This window comes from Motacilla alba, chromosome 2 (genome assembly GCF_015832195.1).
Source record: "Motacilla alba alba isolate MOTALB_02 chromosome 2, Motacilla_alba_V1.0_pri, whole genome shotgun sequence".
NCBI lineage: Eukaryota > Metazoa > Chordata > Aves > Passeriformes > Motacillidae > Motacilla > Motacilla alba.
The window spans coordinates 130,210,267-130,230,455 of NC_052017.1; the positions used below are offsets into that span (position 1 = coordinate 130,210,267).

The following is a 20,189-nucleotide window of genomic DNA, read 5'->3' on the forward strand; positions in this document are numbered from 1 at the left end:
AGTGGGAGGCGATTAGGGCAAGAATGATAATGTTAAAAACATGATACAGAAAAAGGCTCCAAACTGAGAGGGCTGAAGAACCTTTGTAGTTTTTGTTGAATGTATCAAGTCAGTCTGTTGCTTGATTTCAGGTAGTGGTGTGTAGATTAGGAAGAAAAAGTAAATTCCTTCCTTTTTGTAAAGCATTCTTGTTGGTGGTGGATTATTTTGTCACAGAGGAGATTATTTCTCAAACAAATGTCCTTTACTTTGCCCTGTTGAATGCCTGTCTCCTCCTGTTGCTTCTCCCCATGTAAAAGATGCGGCAGTGAAAAAATCGTAGAATCACTTAATGAGCTCTGATAGCAAAATACGTAATATGGGCTTGTTTATATTTTGATGTATGAATATTGTCTATATGTTTTTTGGGTCACTAGCCATATGTCATTTAGTGATGCACTCTAAGCTTCGTAAATAAAAAAATCTGTAACATTCAATTTTTGAGGTGTTTTTAGTATCTGCATAATTTTGAGTAGCTCTTATTTTGATGGGAGCACATGGAATTGCTTTTATTTTATATTTTCAAATCAAGGGATAATTAGATAAAAATAGATTTTTTTTCTGTCACATTCTGGAGGGTGATATGAAGTTAAATCTTGTGACAATTCCTGTTTAGGTTTCATTTCAGAGTAAGTAGAATCAGCTCTAATCTAAGAAATCTAATAAGCTCACAGTTCCAACCTTACAAACTAACTACTTGTACTCTAATATTCTGTGACTAAGTTTTAAAATGTTTTTTTTTTTTAATGTGACAAAGTAATTATTTTCCATTTTTCTTTTATTTTAAACAGGACCAAGCGAGCTCATGTCCCACTAACAGAATGCATTTTCGAGCTCCCTAATTTGACAGTTCAAGCAACTAGAGCTCAAACCCTTCTGCTTCAAACTATTTATCAGAGCTGGTGTCATCCTGTTGGAAATGTCAGTTCAGTGGTGGTAAATGAAGCTTTACTGAATGAGGTTTTCCAAACTTCAGGTAAATATGTGATGCTTTTGGTTATTTATTGTGGTACAGAGCATTGCTAGTGAGTGTCCATACAGCTATATCTTTTAAATCCAGCTTTTTACTTATAGTAGCTAACAGACAGAATAGTTTTTTGTGTGTATATGGGTATTTATAGCTTATATTTAAAATCCAGGATATAAGCTAAGCCACCCAGCTTCACTTGTTGGCACCAATTTCTGGATGCATTTAATTTTCCCATACAGGATAATTTTTCCATGCTTCCCTCATCTGAAACATCCACTTTTGCTGCCTTATATGGTACAGTGTTGTTACTTCAGGATCATTCAGAGGTGAAACTGGTTTATTAAGGGCTTTATTAATCAATGGCATACATTGAATTCTTTAGAAGGGCTGCAGATGTTTCTCATTATTTCATAAATAAATGTTACTTAACTATTGTGAAATTGCTGAAGATATGCAAGTGTTGGTGATGATTACATAAATAATGAAAGTTGTTATCTGTCATCCGTTTGTAAAACACCCATAGATTTTGGGAATAAATTAAGGATTTTTACCAGTTTACAGAGGAAAGCAGAGTTTTCAAGTAATCCAGAAAATGATATTTTTTATTTCTATGCTGGCTAGAGTAATCTAGAGCTGTTATTGTTTATTTGTTGTAAATAAACCCATAACAGCAATAACCAATATTTTGGAATATCCAGCATTGCCAGTTTTGGAGAATGTGTTAGGAGAATGATTTAGGTGCAGAAAATCATTATTTGAAGCAGAGGGGTGGATTAGACCACTGGAAGTCTTTCAGCTCTGCATTTCTTGATCCTTTCCGTTCTTCTTTTTCACTCCTGCTGTTTATTGAAGTTAAATCTGTGTTGATCTAAAGTTGCAAAAGAACTATTGTATTTTTGTGCAACCCTTGGAATAAGTGTTTAAAGTGATTAGGTTTTCCTTACTTCATGAAAGTCACTTTTGTTTTTATCCCTTCAATCTGTGTGGGTCACCTAAGACTGGGATTGTGACATTTTATTTTCAAGTCCTGGTACTTGTAAAGGTAGCAGGTTTACAATGCACACCATGGAGAAATCTGAAGATACAGTTGTTTGATCACTTCAGATGCTCTTAAGGTTTGCACAGTTTCCAACTAACCTGTTCCGTTACTTAACATGTTTCGGTCCATCAGTGCAATGAACTGTGAAACAACTCTGCTAACAGTATCTGTGTAGAATAGAAATCTGGAGCACACATTTTAAGTACTTCAAATAAAGTAAATGAACAATATCATGCAGTTATTTTGATCTTCTCTTGTTCATGGCTTAACGCTTCACCTGGTAAATTTTACACTTCTGTAGCTGAGCTTGGCATTAACTAGACTGAAGGCAGCTTTGTGTTCAAGGCTATGAAATGATTGCTGTCAATCCCTTTGTCTGAATTTTTGGCTTCATTGATTCTGTAAGCCTCCTACTGTTCGTTTGAATACTGTGGTGTAAAATTTAATATCATGCCTTGTTGAAAGTCATCCTTGTAATTAGGGTCAGCTTGCACATACTTTAACAGTAACGTGTATGTGTATAAGCCTCTAAAAATACTTGACTCTATTTGCACAGGGAAGTTGAAATTTCAAGTTTTCTTTTGTCATTTTTCTTTCTTTCTTCTTTTTTTCTTTTAATGAAGTAACTATGAGGATAATGCAGTCAGTAAGGAACTTGTCAGTAAACACGGCACATCTGTTAAACACTTTTACTTACATTCAACTTAGTTTCTCCAACATAAAACAAAAGCTGCTGAATGTTTTACTTGGGAGTCCTTGTTTTGAGTTCCTGCCGGCCACTGCATGCCCCGGTGCTCCTTTAGGCTGGTAGAGAGTGGCCTTACAGGGCTCATCTGTTGGGCCTGGCAGTAGCCTGGCAAGGTATTTGGGCTCTCCCTCCTGCCACTGTGTCCCTGAGAATCTTTGTGGGTGAACAGATGAGCTATTTTTGTGTAACCTAAACTCCCAAGGAAAAGATTGCCTTTTTCCCATGGTATTGTGTTTTCCATCTGAGCACAGCTTGTTTTTGGCTATGCCCAGAAGTAGTACTTTAAGAAAATAGGTTTCTATCTCTGTGGTGTTGTGTATTAATGTTTCTTTGATTAATTTGCTACAAGTAATGAAAGTATAAACACTTGTTTTTAAATTGCTCTTTACTGTCCTTCCTTTTCTTTTTCTGATTATATTTATATTAAATTGTAGTGTTCATGCAGGAAAAAGCAAGAATATACTCAAAGATTCCCTTTCCTTCACTTTATTCTATTTTTCAGGGAGTCTTTTTCTTGAAATTAATTGCTTACATTCTGCTGTTTCAAAGAATCCTAAACTATGTGTTTTGTGAATGCAGCAGCCCAAATTTTCTTATATGTTTACATTTTCATACTTATAAAAGCCATCTTTCTAACTAATTAGAAATATAGCAGGACAAACAGCTATGTCTCTATCCAGATTTTTTCCCCTGTTAAAAGTAAATAAAAAAGCCCTCCCTACACATGACATTGTTCTGAAAAGAAAGAAAAGGCTTATGTATTTCATCTTCTGTTTGTAATGGTCTGCTGTTATCCCGAGGTTTCCAGCAAATCTGACTGCTATAGGCAGATCACAGGATTTCATACATTCTTGATACTCAGTGTAACATCATGCTTGTTTTGTAATTTGTGAATGAAATGTGTCCTCCTATGGAAATGGTCTAGTTATTAGCTACCTGCCCAGATCTGTTCTAGCAGTCTGTTTCACCGATATACTGTGACTTGAAAGTTTTCTTCTCTAGGTAGCTCCTCAGACATAGATAGTCTCAAATGTGTTTGCCATTTGTTTACATAGCCTACAACTTTCTCAACTGCTTATGTCTGTATTGCTGCTTTTTGTGTGTGATTGAAGGGTATTATTGGACTGAAACAGTTGTTGCTGAGCTCTTTATGTCTTTGTTGGGGCTTTGTGCTGGATGCTGTTGAGAGTGTTGGGCTTCCTTAACACATGAGTTCAGTATTACTTGAACTAAAAAGTGATACCACAACCCTTTGTAACCTCTCAGCCAACATCTTTTCCAGCAGCCATTGTGCTATGGCTTTTAGTTATGTGCTTTTTCCAACTCAGCCATCTCTTCCAGTTTTAGAACTTTATCACTGAAACTTATAATATGTGCTTAAAATATGGGCTAAGATGCTCTATAGGAGAGGAACAGATAATATAGGGGAAAATAGAAATAAAAAATGGAACGGAAGAAAAACAGGAGAAACAGGATCACCTAATAAAAAGGGAAGAGAGCGGCAGAGGAATATAAAACAAGAAGCAGGTAGAAAGAGTTAATGTAGAAAAGCAGTAGAAGTTAAGAAAACCAAAAATTAATAGGAAGACAAATACAGATGCATGAGTTGCAGGAGGTGGGGGAACCTTTCACCTGCTGTGGAGAGGCTCAGCAGGTACAAAGGCCCTTTTGGGGGCCTGTTTGCTAGGTAATGGCTGAAAGACCTTCTGTGGATCTAGTTTAAAAAGGGAGCTCTACACTGTGTGTTTCCACAAAGATACAAATAGAGTTTATTGCTAGTATCTGGCGTTCTGTCCTAAATTTTCACCTGGAGCAGAAATGTTATCCTGCTCCAAAAATTCTTTCAAAGGTAATTGAGGTTGAAGTTGGTCTAGGGATTCAAAACAACTTCTTTGAGCTCTATGCTCTACAAATTGTTTTTTGTAATAGATTAATGGAATACCAGAAAGGGAAGATTGCTTGCTGATTAACATTCTTCTGTCCCCCATCTACTTTCCTCCCCTTGTTCTCAGAAACCTTTTCCTACTAGGAGAATGACATTTACTCAAATATTCCCTAGTTTGTTATTAGATTGTTGTCTTCATTAGATCATCTGAGAGTTTATTTTTTAATTAACTTGCCCAAAGGCAAGCTGTCTGAAAAAAAAAAAAATTGAAGTCTCAAAACCAAGTTGTATGTGTTTGGTTTCTGACAGAATTTAAAAATGAAGTGCCTGTACTACTTAAAATTTGTATTTGTCATACATATTAGTAAGGTCTCTTATCTTAAAACTTCCAGTAAAAGATGCATACAGTACAGTGATTGACTGAGCTTAGAACTTGTGGAGGACAGATAAAATGAGTATGTCAGGAAAGATGTATGATTTTTACTCTAGAAATTTTTTATAAACCTGTTTAAATATTATGTCTGTCTTAGCAGAATTAAACCATCTTAAGCTAAGAGCAGGTTTTTGGTTATAAATTATATGGAATTTAATGAAACTTCTGAAAGCATTCAACTCCCTTCATTGCAATTACACCTTTTGTATTCCATGTAGTTAAATGTCTAGTTGGGAAAAGTTCTTTTTAGGGTTCTTAGGAGTCAAGATAGATTAAAAAAGAAAGATCATATAAACAGTTGAAAGATAGATTAAAAAAAGAAAGATAATATGAACAGTTGAACTTACTACTTGAATGAGTAGGCATTATCATTTAAGTACAAGATTGATGCATACTGCCTGAAACAGTTATGCAAGAACAAGAAGTATAGAAAACTTAAAATAGTTGGGAATAATAGTGACAAAATGCAGCATAACAAACAGAAAGTAAAACAGCTGCAAACAGCTTTTTGCTCTTTTTCATGGGTCAAGAAAAAGCATTACTAACTTTTTAATGCATTACATCTAAAATAAAAAAAAAGCACAAAAGCAGTCTTCAATCCACATGAAACTCTTTGGAAATTTATGTTTTGGTTTAATTTTATAATCCTTTTGGTATACAAGCACAACAGCATGTTACATGTCAGTTAAATAATATGAGTCTTCTGCTTGTGAAACATCCCAATTCTGCATTTCAGTCACTATAAATGTGGAAACAAATATGAATTTGAAATACATAATATTTTCTACCTTATTGCATGTATAGATGTTGACATTATTGTAATTATTAATAGACAATTTAAAAAATAAAAGTAAGTGTACAAAATACCAAAATATTAGGAAAACGGCATCAGTTAAGATCGTTCAAAGGCTGAGCATGATTAATCCTATAGAGTAATTGTACTGTGTATTTTTTCCATTATTTGTTAGTAAGTACCTGAAGCACTCTGTTTCTAACCATTTCAGCTTGCCAAGAAAATACATACACAGTCACACATGGCTTTAGTTTACTCTGGAAAACTGGAACTTGCTACCACTTTTTCCTTGTCCTGTTCAGGTAGTTCATTATTTTGTTGACAGTTCGGTTCCATTAATCTGGTATTTTTGGGAAAATTGCTTGCAGACCTTACATTTCTCTACTGAAGGTGATCAAATAGGCATTGAATCCCTCATGTAAATGATGTCTTAAAGCTAGAATAAAATCTATTTTCCAGAAAGTAACTGTAAAACTATTTTATGCAAGATTTCATGTGGGATACCTTAATGGTTGAATAATAAATTTTACCTCATAAAAATGAAATTCAATAATACAGTAGCTTTCTCAGTGCAGTAGCATCTGGTTGAATCTCATGAGAGCCAATATTTTCCAACTCATTAGGATCATGTCGTTCTGTATGTCGTCAACATTGACTTAGCCAAGCTACCTTTACTTACATAACCGCCAAACTATTAAATAGGTCTCTTGTGGAGTGAAGTCAAATATTCCTCTTATTTTGCTTTTGCCTTGGAAGAAGAAAAGAAAATGTACATGCTGTAACATTTAAACATCTGGTCTAAACCACATCAGGGTAACAGTGAGGAAAGTAACAGGATTCAGTATTCTTCCCAGGTGTACATATAAAAAAGGGTTGTGGAGCTGCTGCATAGTTCTTTTAACCACTTAGGAAAACGACTAAAATAAGTGACTTGCCTTTCTAATACCCCTGTTTTTAAAACTACTTTTTTCCTCTTGCCTGCTCCCTTGCCACCAAACTCCAAAACACAAAAGCCAGCCAAAGACCAACATTTTGAGTTTAGAGGTAATACAGGCTGTTCAACTCTAACTTCCTTACAACATAGTGACATTTAATCTCTGTTCCATATAACGTGGGCAATTTTGCATTCATTTGGAGGGGTATGAATTGAAATTTCTGACTGAAGTAGAAGTGTAAAAGTGTATTCTCCTAATTGCTTGGGAGTGACAGGACACAGCTATATGAAACTTGCACAGTATAAACAGTTTACTGTCTTGCGTGGGTGATTACCCACATGTGTCCTCATTCTTTATGTAGGCCCAGAATGCAGTGTGGAAATAGTATTATTTTTATATGTTGTGCATTTCTGTGAAACTCTGGTAGATTATCAGCTCTAATTTCAGATGGAAAAACAGCATGGATAAGCAACCTAAGAACCTAAGATTTCTACTTTAGCCTAATTTTTTAAGCTTTATATAGTCATGCATAAGACGTTATTTCCTCTTGTAGTAAACATTTTCAGTGATATTCTTAAGTCATGAGCCGACTTGCACTGAAAGGAGATAGGTGGGACATTTTATCATTTCAGTACATAATCAGTGACATTTATCTTGCTGAGTATCTGAATAAATCCTCTGCCAGAAGCAATGGCTCTGTTGTGGCCTGAAATGAGGAACTGTCATGGAAAGTATGCATTGAAACCAAGAATTATGACTGCCTTTTAATTTTTTTCTGGTCTAACTAATATATACTAATAAGCTTTGAAATTGAAACATACAGAATTCTGATGAAAGAATGGTGGTAGGCATGCTTAAGGCATTCATATGAGCTTAACTTCGCTATGTAATGTTGTGCTAAAGAATCTAACGTACTTCAAAATCCACATGAGATTTCTTAAATGTCTTTTGTGTTGAAAGTGAATATATACATACTGTCAACAGAACAGTGAAGGAGAAAAAAGATAAATAAATCAGTGTGTTGTTAAAGGAATACATGAAATCTATAGTAGTGCATAAATGTGTACAAATTTCTTAAGCTGAATTGTTTCAGAATTGCAGGAGAGCTCAGTTCAGTGTCTATGTTGAAATTAACAGCAAACTCTTGAGTGTGTTGGTGTGCTACCAAAAAACCAAGACACCTAAGCTTAGAGCTATAAATAATGCCCTTAGTCCAGAGTCAGTCGTTTATTTGCACAAATAGCAATGTGACTGAGAGCACCTGTTTTGTTTGTTCAGCTGCTGGTTTGATGTTATTGCTTGTTCTTGTGCTTGGATAGCAGAGAGGTAGGCTGCCTTTTTGCCTTGTTCTAGCTGCCAGGCACTGCATCAGGTGAAAAACTCTACAGGGAGATTGAGATGTTGGCTTCTAAGAGCAATAGAGCATGTTGAGCCTAAATTACTGAAATTCAGTGTTACAGCAAGAAGGCTAGGAAGAACATAAGTCTTGAATCTGCTGAATAATAGAAACTGGGAATTTTCTGAGAAGCATTCAGAGCACACACAAAAGAAAACTTCAGAGGTAACAGAAGGAAAGGTTATTTTTTTGTGTGTGTGTGAAGGCCCAGAGAACCTGTCAAATTTAGAGTGAACCTGGAAACCATCAGTGGTTGCTGATATAAAAATAAACCATGAATGAGGCGGCCATAGTGTTTTCTTGACATCTGTGTTTTTTAAGAAAAAGGTTCGTGCAGAGGTGTTGCAGTAGAAGTATTGATGCTAGTCACTGCTGTTTCCTGAACACTGCTCTTCAGAAGAGCAGAAGAAAGCTATTTCTTTGTAGCTGGCAAAAAATAATAGGGTTGTCAGAAAATTCAAGTTGGAAGGGTCTACAGGAAATCTCTGCTGTTCAATCTTCTGTTGAAATCAGAGTCAAGTATGGGATCAGACCAAGTTCTTTAGGGCTTTACTCAGTCAGACCATGAAAATCTCCAAGGGTAAGAATACCTACCCTACCTTTCTGTGCAGCCTGTGCTACTGCTCGACTGTTCTCATGGTGAGGAGGCTTTTCCACCATTCTAGGCAGAACCTTTCATATTTCAGTATATGACAATTGTCTTTCATCCTACTACTGTTCACCTCTGTTTAGAACCTTCATCACAACTTTCTCATACATGCAGGAAGGCTGCTAAGATGTCAAGTGTGTTGTTGTTGGTTTTGACCTTATTAAACATTAAAACAAAACTACAACTTAGAAATCCTGACTAGTCTTAACACTCTCTGATGGTGACTCTGAAATCTTTTTCCTATTCAAATTCTCATGCCAACTAGATTTACCCTGAGTGTCGATGCATCAGTACATACAAAATAAATCATGCTATTTTCTGATTAGTAAATATACTGATGTATGGCAGGAATTAATTCTAGCTTAGAATATCACTCTCTGCTGGTTTGACATTTGTGGAAATTCCCAAAGTCATTTTCTCTTCTTTTGCCCTTCCAATTAAAGAATCTTATTTTGTGGGATACTAGTTTGTGTTGTGAGATATTCTGAGAGGACATGAAAATGCATACAGGTGTTACAGCACAAAGAAATGAGTGTAGTTTATGGTCATTTTGATATAATGTTTTCTGTTTATGATGTCATTGGGCATTTTTATTATGTTTACTTCTTTTTAATTATTGAAACAGCTTTAGAATTGATTTAGAATGCCTTATAGCACATATCTTCCCTCTTTTTATTCAGAATGAGACATATCAGTTTGGAAAGGAACAGACTAATTAGAGGTTTTCATCTTGATGAGGCAAGAAATATCAAGACATTTTTAAATGGAGAAGATTATTAAGGAATGTGAATGAAATGAGAAAATAGTAAAGATAAAATTGAAATATTCCTGTGAGGAACTTATTGTAGTAAAAATGTGTTTATTGTAATAGTAGTTTTTAGGAAAAAAAACCCAAGGCATAATCAAAAGTAGATTTAACAATAAGCAACTATTAAACATGGTAGAAGCATGTTTTCTGTTTGCAAATATGTAGTATTGACTGCTGACCTTGAGTAGTGAGTTTATGTAATATGCATAGTCTTGATCAAATAAAAGTTGTACTGAGTTTAAGTCATGGGACAGATCCCAAGTATTGGACTGCTGCTTAAAACTTATTAGTGTCTACAATACTAAGAGTTAAAAAATACTAGTATTCTCTAAAGTTACTTTTATGAAATAAACTCTTAGTGAATGGTATGGAAAACAACTTTCCATTTGTGAGAGTATTTTGGTTCTAGTGGCAAGGTAAGATGATAAATACCAATAGTATTCTTGCCATAGATATACCAGATTATTATGTGCTGCAGTAGCAATTTTTAGTCTGATGTCTCATGTGATTTCATATTATATTAAATAAGGCTTTAAAAAACATGCATGCCTTGTAATTATTTTAAACCTAGTGATTATAGATCCAAATCCCATTTTTTAATTGCATGGATATTCAAGAAAAATACCTTCTTCTCCAGGAACATATCATGTGGGAGAGTTGTTAAGCTGTTAACAATGCAGACTGTATGAGGAGTAATTATTATATTTCTTGCAGTCAAGAATAATGTTTTTCCTACATGTCTAGTCTGCCTCACAGTCATAGAATATAATGAGTGCAAGTAATATATAACATGGTTATGGTAAGGACAGAAAGTGTATTTTTACTGGAAAATCCTGAGCTTCAGTTATAGGAGCTCTTTTGCCCATTAATTTTTCTCTTAGTGTTAGGTCTCTAAAGGCAGGCAGTTTTTTTGGAGGACTGTTCTACCAAAAGTAGAAATACACACTAACATAAAAAGGTAGTAATGATAAGGGAGACAAAGCCAGTGAAACGTTAGGTTCTCAGAAAGCTATAGTAAGCAAGAAAACTCTTAAATTAACATTTTACAGTGTTGATTTTGCTAGTGGAAGGTAATTATTAAGGAGCTAATATAGAAAGGCAGCGTTCTGTTGCAGTGTTATTTAATGGTATTCTGTGAATGTCCCTTCTGTTTGTGTGAAGCATAATAGAAAAATTAAAAATGACACAAACAGATGTAGCTGCTTTGATTTTGCTTTGAATACTTGCTGTAGGCAAGTATTCCTTACTGTGTAGTGTTATAAAGGTATGTATCACACTATGTGAAACACTAATCAAAATCTTGGATTCTAAGGGGATGTCAGAGGTCTCTGTATAACCACAGCTCCTGGATTCTGGGATTTTTACCTTATGTGAAATAAGAGCTCTTATACCTGCTTAACACTCTCCAAAACATACTTTGTAACAGGGCTGCTGGCTATTCAAGGAAAGTAATCAGAACTCTTTCCTGAAACACCTTTGTTTTAGTTGGCGATATCTAAATAAGCAAAGTCCCTAGTCTGAGCTTAGGTTCTTTCTTTTATGACTATATCAAGTTCAAATCAAATGTGTTTTTCTTTTCTTTTTCTTCTTTTTTTTTCTTTGTTTTGAGTATAGCATGCTGAATAAATCCGGATATTGCACTGTCTTATATTGATTTCTCCCAGTTTGATGCTGTGGCTTTGTTGCTGCATCTTGCTCATGTTCTTTTCTTACTTTTACTGTATTTTTATCAAGTTCTGTGATAGTCAACCCTTTATTGAACTTCTTGGTTCCAGTCTTCATGCATTCTCCTGATTTGCCTCTTTTTTTATTCTTTAATATACAACAGGGGACCTGAACAGTTAGGTATGGATAGGTAGAATTGACTCTTGCATGATACTTTCAAATGTTTTTCTCATTAAAGATGCTTTCTCTGAACTGGGATTTATGGTAAGCATTTTCCCCTCCCCCCATCAATTACTGCAGGGCAGGGGAGTGACTAGAAGATGCAGAAATTAAGAAATTCAAGTCTTGGGTTGTGTTGTAGAAATGTTTTACATCTTGACTTCTGGAAAGGGTGTTCCTATTACTATTCCAGTAATTATCCAAATTTTCCAATTTGAAGACATGGGCTTTTTTTTCTCAACCTGCTGTTGGAAGAAGAAAAGCTTAGTTGCTCTAAGGGGTGTAATCTTGTTGAGAAGCTACATTTCCTTCTTCAAATGAATTTTCCCAATAGTAGAATTATATTGTAGACTGTTTCAGTTTCCTGAGCTAAGTGAACACTGGATGATTTAGAGCAAAATGCAAGAATTCCAACATTATAGAAGCCAGCCATCTTTGCAACTCTGATGAGACTTGGAGTTCCTGTCATGTGATTGCTTGGGGTTTACCAGGCTTGTGTGACATACCACAGCTGGATATGGCACTTCTGTTATGTCAGCTGCTTTATTCTTGCATTAATTACCATTTTTCGTTCTCCTGTATGTACACTCAGGTTTGGAATGTAGCTGAATACCAGGTTTTTTAGTACTCGGAATTACTGGAGACAGTTTTTAAAATAATAATTTTTAAAAATACTAATTAATCACTTGCTTTGCTACAAGCCAAGAAGACCAAGAAGAGTTTTCAAACTGACTGAGAGCTTTCCTAACTATTTTAGAAAGTCAAGGAGTCCATAAGATTTTCATTTTCATCTATCTCCCAGAATATTTTCCTTATCTTTTTGCTGTCTTTTCAAAGAAAATCTTTTAGGAAAAAATCCGTATTTTACTGTCTCAGTACCAGGCAATTTAGTGTGCACTCAGTAGTTTGTAATTGGAAGTTGTCTGGCACCTTTTAGTTTCAGTTTGGATAGCAAAAAATACATTCTCCAGATGAGGTTGTGCCTGTTGTTTGATAGATGGGTCCATTCAGCTTTCTTATTTTGTGTTTTCTGATATTTTGGCTTTTGATGGACTACATTAAATTCTGTTCTTTCCTTGAATGATTGTGTCTTCTCAGAAACTCAGACCTCAATTAAATTTTGAGATGCAGAATTACTCTTTTCAATGTCTTCAGAGGTATAAATTGGTCATCCATCTACACCGAGTTCAGCAAAAGAAATGAAATAAGAACTTGGTTTAATTGTTTGCTTGATAAAAGGGAAATTTTCAAACTTCTGCCCTTCCAAAGGATGCCTAGAGTTAGAGAATGAAATAGGGGTTTTCTCAGAGGGACTTTGGATATCACAAGAGTCTGTTGTGATTTGTGATCAGATGTGAGTCCATTTTTACCCTGTAGAATTGAGAGCAGTGGCTGCATCAAAAATGTACAAAAGCCAAGCAGTTTCTTTTGGTATTGTCTGTTACAAGCAAAGGCAATGGGAAGAGGGAGGATGGTTTATTTTATTGATGCATTTATTTCCTAAACTGGTCATACTGTTGCCCATGCTTCCCAGGATTTAAATGCAGTTTTTTATGAGTGCTTGACAATGAATATTGCTGTTGTAAGTAGTTATGACTGTGCTTGCTATGTTCTGTCGGTAAACGTCTGACTGTCAGGTTTAGAATTGTAGTGTATACAGTGTAAAACACCTGTTAGATATCTGTTATACTTCATCTTTTTGCAGATTCTTTTAGAGTCTCTCTTAGCTTTTAAAGAATGTAGTTTCTGTGTGTATTCAAGAGCTTTTCAAATGCTGTGGAATTGTGTTACAAAGATAACGTACAGTTCAGAGGGTTGAACTGCGCTATTCTGGGCACGGTCTTACGAAATTGTATCTAAAAATAGACTGTTTGTGCCAACAAACCAGATCACTTCAGAGACATTAGGAATCCATAGATATTTGTGTCTACTTATTTTAGACTGAGCATAAGCTTTAGAGCAAAGCTTTGAGACACTGACGTAACAGCATTTGCAGTTCTGTTGAAAGCTCATACGATTGTGTCTTGCTGTAGCTCTCATAGCTCCTGGTTTCATCAGTTAACTCTGTATTCCGTTCACTGGGCTTAGATGAGGTGGTTGTGATCACCAAAGTGCTAAGCACTTGATATTCTGTCTTTCAAGAAAGCTTTTTATAAAACTTGCTTTGATGTGTACTTCGTGTCCAGGCTACTTTCCCAGTGGGATCGCTTTTATGCTGCTGTCTATTCGTATGTTGCAGTATCCCATATGTTATCAATGAAACACAGCTTGCCAGCAGATTTTGAGCTTATCACCAAGATCGTACCTCTACCATATTCAACAATAAGATCGACTACATCTCTAATTCATAAAATTTGCTTTCTGTAAATTTGCACAAAGTCTTGAAATATTCTCTTTACAGGTACAGAGTATTTCCTAAATGCAAGAAAAAAGCTATCTGAAAATGGGAATAGTACTGGACCAAACTATTGTAATGACCTCAGTCTTCGCATCTCATGCCCTCCCACTTCCTTTGCTGCCTTCATTTGAATGATTTGCTGAGTTTGAATGTAAGCCTTTAGGCAAGTTTCTTTTTAACAATGTCAGTAGAAAGCTGTTCTAACTTAAAAACTGAATGGGAAAATGATCAACAGAAAAGAGCTGGTGATTTTTACAGCATTGTAGTAAGCACTAAAAAGTCTACATGCATGGTTATGAGATGAAATAAAGAAATATGGCACAGAGCATTCACTGAAAACACAGTTTTTTCAGTATTTGGCTATTAAGCATTCATTTGGCTATCAGGCATTCTGTCAGATATTGCATTTGCTATGATAGCACTTGATGAGAAAACTGAGCTGCAGCAAAAGAAGCTGCAGACTTTTCAATAGAATACCTTGAAGCATGTGTGCAAATAAAATGGATTATTTTCTAGGGAACTGAATTTGTGCATTTCACTCCATTTTACATTCTGAAGCTGGTCTGAGTTATGAATGTTGTCATTTAGGTTTTTCTAATACTGCCCAATCTTTTCTGGAACCCATTGAACCCATTCTTCCAGTGTGAACATGACACTGTTTTATTTTACCAGGTGGCTTTGTTCTTAGGCTTTCAAAATGCCATGAGTATCTGCAGATTAATTAGATGAATATTTTTAGATTTTCTTCAATTCTTCCTTTGAAATTCTTATTTTGCTGTAATGCAATAAGATTTATCTGTCGACTAAAAATGTCTCTATGTGTATGTGTCACATTCCTTAATCTCTTTTGCAGTTTGAAAGACTACATTTACTCTGCCTTTTGTATATAATTGCACGTATTGAATGTAATTGAACATATTCTGATAATATGTTTATTTTGTATGCATTTATAGTACTTTAAAAGTTTCTATTTCAAAGAATGGAGAAACTTGAAGCTTTATTGTGCCAGTCTATGTTCGGATGTCTGTGAACCACAGTGTAAATTTTGAAAGCGACTCTGTCTTTGCTTTGCTGCTGTTTTGAAACTATTTTCATTAATAATAAGTTGTAGTCAGGTACATCTTCTCATAATGTAAAGGGAAAAGATAGACCCTTCATTTCTGTAAAATCCACTTCAGTTTTCTTCTATACCTAATAGTCATGCTCTGTTTCATTGACGTAGTACAGAGCTTTCTTGTTTTAGCAATTAGAAAGGTACTTAGTGCAGTTGCACTTGAAATCACAGTTCAGAGCTGAAGGATTCCTATGGGTGCTTCCCTGTTTGGATACTGCTTACCAGGTGGAGCTCAGGAGCCTGCTGGCCCAAGTGGCAGGATGCTTTCTTCTTTTTGTAAACCGTAATATCTGCCACTCACTTTTTCTTTCACCTATGCTAAATGCAAATATAACCTCTCAGCCAAGTCTTTATATTCAAATGTTGAATGTATTTTGGTTGTTGCTATTTTTTCTTAGCTTTCCCCAATTTTAAGCATATAAACAAAAAGAGTGTCAAGTTAGGAAATGACTCCATGGTGGTTCTACTTCAGATGAATGCTCTGTGTTGTTTTGTCCTCCCAGAAGTCTCAAAGATCAACTTGACTTCAAATGCTGCTGAAATCATTCTTTTGAAAGGTCACTGATCATCTCAAGGCTTCATGTGGACTTTGGAGTGGGAGATGACTTGTAACAGAAATTGCATGCAAACCTTAAAAAAATTCTTTGTAAGAGGCAAATCTACTCATATTTCAGTCAACTGTATTATCCATTCAAAATGTAACTTTTCAAAAAGTTCTGTTATCCAAAACAACTTCCAGTTAAAAGGATGCTTTTTATGTTGACAGTAGTTCATGACTGTAACAACTTCATGAGACTGCAGGGTTTTTTTTTTATACATTCATACTGATGTAAGTACAGGAGGAAAATCCTGTGGCCTGTATTTTAAAAGAATCAAGGCTGGATGATCACAAGGCTTCCTTCTTTTCCTATTCATTTTGTGCTACTTGATGGTTCACAAATTTTCTGTTTGAAATGTTGGTTCCCCTAGTTTTCTAATTGAGGCCAGCTGCTTTCTGAACTATCCTCTTGTTCAGGCTGTGTCTCTTTAGTGCAGTTGGCCCTTTCTAGGTGCTAGCTGAAATATATTTTGCTGTTGGTGGTTTTGTTTTTGTTTTTTTTCCTTTACTAGGTCTTTTAGTTGCAAGATATTAAATCTTGATAGTCCAAACAACAGGAAACTGGTGTTAGTTAAGCTAAAGAAAAATAATTTTCTGATGATTGTCATGGCATTCATTAGTGTAATATTTAAAACAAAAAAAAACCCCAAAACAAAAACAAAACATCAAACATCATTTTATAGTGACTCACCTATTTAATGGGCTAGTGGAAACATAACCTTCCCAAGAACTTAGCAAGCAGCAGCTATTGAATAATCATGCTTATATATATTGCCAGTAGTTCAGAGATATGTTGTGATTTTAGACATTGGCAAGAACAAACCTCTCTTTTTGTGATAAGTGGTTTTCATTGTAAGGCATTATACTTAGCTGACTACCTCAGATATTTTTTGTTTTTCACAAATTCTCTTTGGCAAGGGAATCTTCCTTATAATAAGGGGCAAACCCCCTAAGTATAGAAATGTTTCAGAAGCACTCTGCTTAGTCAAGGTGGAGGAGATGGCTTGGAGTCTGTATGATTTCATTGTTTCTAACATAGTTGTTCAAACTGTTTCTTTGCTATAAAAGTTGATGGTTTATGGCCTGCCATGAAAAGTGGATAGAAGCCTCTTGATTGTTCAGCTATCCTTGCTGTTGGATTTGAAACACGATTTTCTGACACTGCAACCTTTGATCTCAGGAAGGTTCGATGACTTCTTTGCTTTCTGTTCTTGATGTGGACTATCAGCTTTATTAGCCTTGGAATCTTTGTCAGATGAATGAATTCCTTAAGCCTACTGTGAGTTCCACGTGTTTTATCCTGCTTTTCCCAGTACCACATAATGTTGTGCAGTGCTACTCTTCTTAAGTTTTTAGTTCCACACCTGTTTCTTTGTTGAAAAAAAAAAGGCTTCTAGAATATATAGGTATGATAGCATTCTCCTTTATATCATTCTCATCTGTGTTAAGAACGTTTTGATATTTCACTTGTAGGACTCTGTTTCCCAACAAAAGTCATGTGACATCAGCAGTGAGGTGCAATAAGAGCTCTCTTAGGATTACTTAAAATAGAATGGAAGACTTTGAGTATATAAGGTTGTGTGGCCTTGAATGTGATTTTTATTTGATATATGAGCTGCGACATAGCTATTGCATGACTGAGATGTGCCTGTAAGCGATGCAGTGTACAGATGGGGTTTCTCTGAAACAAAGCCAGCGACTAAATCTGAATGTGCTCATTTAAAGGGTAAAGAATACTTCATAAAACATATGGAAACATTTCTGTGTTTTTTCATTAAGAAGACTTCTTACTCCTTATGCATTTTTTATGATTGTTCATGCTAATGTGTCATTTACCTGACTCAAGACTGCCTATACATCAGTTCAGTTTAGTGGTATTTGTATAGTGGTATGACTATTGTATTAAAAAACCCACTAAATATACATTTCTGTTATCCTAGAGCTTTTCATAATTTTAAAGGTGAAATAATAATTTTCTCAGAAGTGTTGGAAGAAACCTCATCATTATGTATTGCAAAATACAACAATAGTAATAGCCTGTTGCACAGTAAGACTTGAATTAAATGGTAATTGTGATCCACTGGTATAAAATACAGAATTATTTAAATTTGAACAAGAAATTTATAAAAGAGGAAATCACTACTCAAAAGTATGGATGCTGAAAATGTGCAGGAACCATAGCAGGCCACAGCTTAGCAAAGGTTTTCTATGTTGTTCTATCTCAATAGGAGAATTGAGCACCCAAAGCATCTGAGCTTCTGTGGTCTGTAATTACTTACCAGAACCCTGTGGAAGAAATAAATGTTATTGATTTTTATCATTTTATGGGAAAAAATTAAATATTAAATTACTTAACACTAATTGGTAAATTTTTCTACTCTATTTATTGCAGGGATGTGAGGTGGAATTTGCAAATCCTAACTTTTTCCATTCTGCCCACATATTTGCCATCTGATTTCCCTGATTAGGCTGTGCTTTAAATTTGAAACATCCTTTAGCAATATCTATAGCATCTAATATATTATGAAATTATTTTTTCCTACTATAATGTCAAATCCATAGTGAGTTTTAACACTAAAATGTATTAAATTAATGTACTGATGGCATTCATAGCTGCTCTTCAAGATTACTAATGTAGCAGAACATGGCCCTGATGCTTGAGGTTCCTGGGGAGTAGGTCAGAACAGATAATATTTCCTTTAGAAAAGAGGGATATTAAGTACATTACAAAGCAATGGTATGTGTTGCCTTTGCAATTATAGATGTCTCATTATAATGGATCAAGAGTTTTGCTTTGTGCCCCCTCAGACCCATGATTACAATGATTCTGAGCCAGAATTTTTATTAAACTATTTTTTCAGTCTGACTTACCCCTAATGGAAGGTATTAGGGTTCAAGAAACAAACATGTAACATTTGGATCTAGGTCTTACAAAGTCATAGATAGTTTTTCAGAAACTTCTGTCAACGTTTATTTTTGTACACGCTCTTGAAGTGTTTTGGTGCCAGATTTTGATTTGTTGGCATGTTTATAAGGTTAGGGGATTTTAAAAACTCATGTCCTGTCAAGGATGTGATTTCCTTTTATTTTTAGGATGTAGGACCATAGTGCTGTGTATAGGAACACCAGACACTGCACTTCTGACAGCAGCTTTCCCACACGTATAGCCAAGCAGATGTGTCAGCAGTTTGTTCAGCTTGTAGGTCCAGCTGGAAGTTGTTCCTTCTGAGGGTTATTTTTCAGTCATTTTAGCTGCTTTTCTGGCTTCTAATGTGCCCACATGAGCAGGAGACGCAACTAAAGGCAGAGAGGATGATGGCATTGCTCCCATGGATTGTTCCAGTGCCTCAAAGTGAATGAATTTATAAGCTGGTCTTGGTATCACTCTCTGCAGCAGTCTGAAACTCATCTTTTAATGCATCAAGTTCTTTTACTTTCTGAAAAATGTTCAGTCATTCAGGTTAAGATCATTTACATTCTTCATGTGTTTAATATGATTATTAATACTAGCTTCTTAGGTAAATGGAACAGGATTATTTGTACTTCATCTCTTAATGCTGAAGTCCATATTGTCTCGATGAAAAGGATGTCAAGGTTAATGAAATTTTACATTCTGCTGTGCTGTAATGTAGCATTGTGCCAAAAGTACTTTGTGTGTTACTCTGAGAGGTACAACAGCTGAGCTTTTACTTATTAACATCCCTGAATTGAAAATTCAGAGATCTGCAGTCAGTGTGTAGGTGGGACTTAGTGTCTCAATTTTGAAAGAGGAACTTTTCATAGTGCAATTTTCTGTACTGCTACTATTTGGTAGTCATTTCAGAGGATGTCTCTACTTAGTCACTCTTGCATGGTGAAATTTCTGCACATATACTGTTGTAAAAATTTCATGGTTTTTTTTTTTGACCTTAAAGAGAGGGGGAAGTATCAACACTGAAAGGTTATCATCTACTTTGGTGATGTAAGAGGAGAAACTGGAATGGGAGTGGAGAAAAAAAATTTTTGATTGTAGGAAGGTACATATGGAGATGGCATTTGCAAAGGGATCCTGCAGTTGCGAGGAGTTATGAAGCAAGCCTCTATACAGCTGCAGGGGTATGCCATGCAAAGAAAACTGCTATTCATATCCAAAACTATTCTAAGCATTAATATTATCCCCAGTATAAAACCAGTTTAAATATTGTTAGTAATAAATACTGCCATGCCTGGCAGTTTGGTTAGCAAGATGATTTTTGGTTAACAGGAACAGTCTTTCTTCTGTGGTATAACTGGAAAAAATATGAATTTATAGTATTTACTTTTTGGGGTATGATGGTGAGGTTAGTTTGGTTTTCTTTGTGTTTCTGGAAATAGGCAAGATGCATCTCCATCAAGTCTCTCAGGCATTTATCTCATTCTAATTAATTGATTTCATTGTACAAAAATCTTCTGTACATCAGGCTGTATGGCTGTATTTTGTACAGTTTCTTACTAAAATAAGTAAATACATTACCTCATCTC

At 35.3% G+C, this 20,189-nt stretch overlaps 1 protein-coding gene across 11 annotated transcripts in view; it reads left to right on the plus strand.

Annotated features, from left to right (window-relative positions):
• VPS13B (vacuolar protein sorting 13 homolog B) overlaps positions 1–20,189 on the plus strand; it is a 427,964-nt gene that overhangs the window by 91,580 nt on the left and 316,195 nt on the right. For all 11 annotated transcript variants that reach the window (XM_038130163.1, XM_038130155.1, XM_038130158.1 and 8 more), the window contains exon 17: positions 831–1,015. In XM_038130163.1, coding sequence (XP_037986091.1) covers positions 831–1,015 — 185 coding nt within the window. The remainder of the gene's footprint in view (positions 1–830; positions 1,016–20,189) is intronic.